The 2,048-nt window shown below is 53.8% G+C and overlaps 1 protein-coding gene across 1 annotated transcript in view; it reads right to left on the bottom strand.

Moving 5' to 3' along the window:
- Positions 1–433: 433 nt before the first annotated feature.
- Positions 434–2,048, bottom strand: part of SCAMP2 (secretory carrier membrane protein 2) — a 4,619-nt gene continuing 3,004 nt past the window's right edge. Inside the window, 3 exon segments of the mRNA XM_009874489.1 lie at positions 434–580; positions 709–826; positions 2,037–2,048. The exon segment at positions 2,037–2,048 is cut by the window's right edge and continues 11 nt beyond it. Of these exon segments, the coding sequence (XP_009872791.1) occupies positions 434–580; positions 709–826; positions 2,037–2,048 (277 nt within the window).

The following is a 2,048-nucleotide window of genomic DNA, read 5'->3' on the forward strand; positions in this document are numbered from 1 at the left end:
CAAGTGACAAACCCCTTCCCCCCAAAAAACAGCCGATAATCAAATGCTTCATATCAAAGGCCAATAGAAGAGAGAGTAAAATCAAAAACCTGCCTCCCCTTGCCTACTTGCTACAGACAAGGTGAGGGGAGGAAGAGAGATAAACACTCGGTACGTCCTGGGTAGAGGAAGTATATTTGCTTCAGAGAATGTCTCCCCTATCTCCCCACACCCTAAAACAAGACAGGGAAAACTAATCGTTATGCACGTAGGCCAGTTGAAGCTAAAAAAAAAAAACGAACACAAAACAACCAAAAGAGATCTCTTCTCATCTGGGGTTGGCATCACAGAGCTAACACGGTACCCCCCAAAAAGTGCAACTTTAGGGGAGGAAAAAAAAATGAAAAAAAAAAAAAGGTTGAGGTGACAATGGCGGAAGAAGCGAGGGGCAGGGCTAGTTTCCCCGGAAAGCATTCTGTGCAGCTGAGGAGGCCACGCCAGCAGCTGCATTCTGGAAGCCCCTGTTGGTGAGGATGCCTTGGGAAAACTCTTCCTGAGCCCTCTGGAAACTGGCTCCCGTGCGCCGATACAGGGAATGCACCTGGGAAACAGGAATGAATAAATAAATCAGCATGCAGAGGAGGTGGCAACCCCAGGATAACCTGGGAGCGGCCTGACCTGCGGATCTGCCGTTGAGCCGAGATCTCGCCTTGCCTCCAAGCCACTCACCTGCTTCAGGAGGAAGAGCGAGAGAGCCGCGCACAGCGTGAAGAACCCTGCCACCACCATCATGATAATGGCCACGGCCACGTTCCCGTGCAGCTCCGACAGCGCCGCGATCCACCCGCTGCAAGGAGAGAGGAGAGCAGGGTGAGCCACATGAGATGGAGCCGAGGGAGAAGCACCGACGGTCACACAAGAGCCTCTGGGGAAAGGTCAAAAACCTAATGGCTGTGGGAACCGGGAGCCACAGCTCACCCAGGAACTCATTTCTGGGGCAGAGCTCCCATCATGGAAGCAACCCATCCTTACACAAGAGAATCATGCTCACTCCACCCTGTGAGCAGCAAAATCAATACTCTTGGTGCCGTCACAGACCAAGCCAACTGCCCCCAAGCACCTTCTCAAAATTCAGCCCAACAAGATAAAGATTGGCTGGTACGACTAAATTGGGTGGCAGATCTGGAGCCTAGACCTACATGTCACCCTGACAGCTCTGCAAACATTGGGAGCGGGAGGAAGAGGAAGGAAGGGATGAGGTTAGAGCTCCAGAAAGGAGGAGACTGGCAGCTGTTGAAGAGGCAGGGAGTTCAGTGCTTGGCTGCAGGCGAAAATAACAAGATGCCTCACTGAAAACACTCTCCTCAAGTGAGCTGTGTGCCACCAAGAAAGAGGGACTCAAGCGAGCCAAACCGTGTTCCCCCCCCGATTTGATGTGCTGCATCACTTCTCACTCATTACAAGGAAGCGGAAAGGCACGCTGTGCACCACAGCCAAAAATAAAACAAGGAAACATGGCAGGAAGGTCTCCCAAGTCACCCTAAAATCCAGCGTGCCCCTTCCCAACCCGCCGTGACTAGGCAGAGGAGGGAGCGTGAGGACAGCTTTGCCCACGAGGCGTTCCGCGGGCAGCCGGCAAAAACAGACAGCAGTTTTCACTGAGCTCATCACCTGAAGGCTGCCCCCAGCCTCTGGAGAAAAAACCACTCGCCGTTAACCTTTCTGACGTTCGTGGGAGCGCTTGGGAATCTGATGGGCAGCCAAGGCAGCAAGGCGAAAAGACAGCCTGCACTTCCACTGCAGGGCACAGCTGCTGGCGAGAGGCCTGCTGGACCTGCTCCAGCCGCCCAGGCTCACCCTTCTGTACAACGCCATCACGAAAGGGTGAGGGTAAAACCCTCTCCGCTGATTTTTTTTTGATGCGCAGCCTGCCGCTGACACACTCAAAAGAAATTCGGACAGGACCAGGCTGCCAGCAGCGGTAGCTGCCAGAAACAGACCCCAAAGCTTCCGACAGCCACAGCCCTGGTGAGAAAAAGCTGCGACACCAAGCTTACCTGTCTCCCCAG

This window comes from Apaloderma vittatum, unplaced genomic scaffold, assembly GCF_000703405.1.
Source record: "Apaloderma vittatum isolate BGI_N311 unplaced genomic scaffold, ASM70340v1 scaffold30418, whole genome shotgun sequence".
In the NCBI taxonomy this organism is placed as follows: Eukaryota; Metazoa; Chordata; class Aves; order Trogoniformes; family Trogonidae; genus Apaloderma; species Apaloderma vittatum.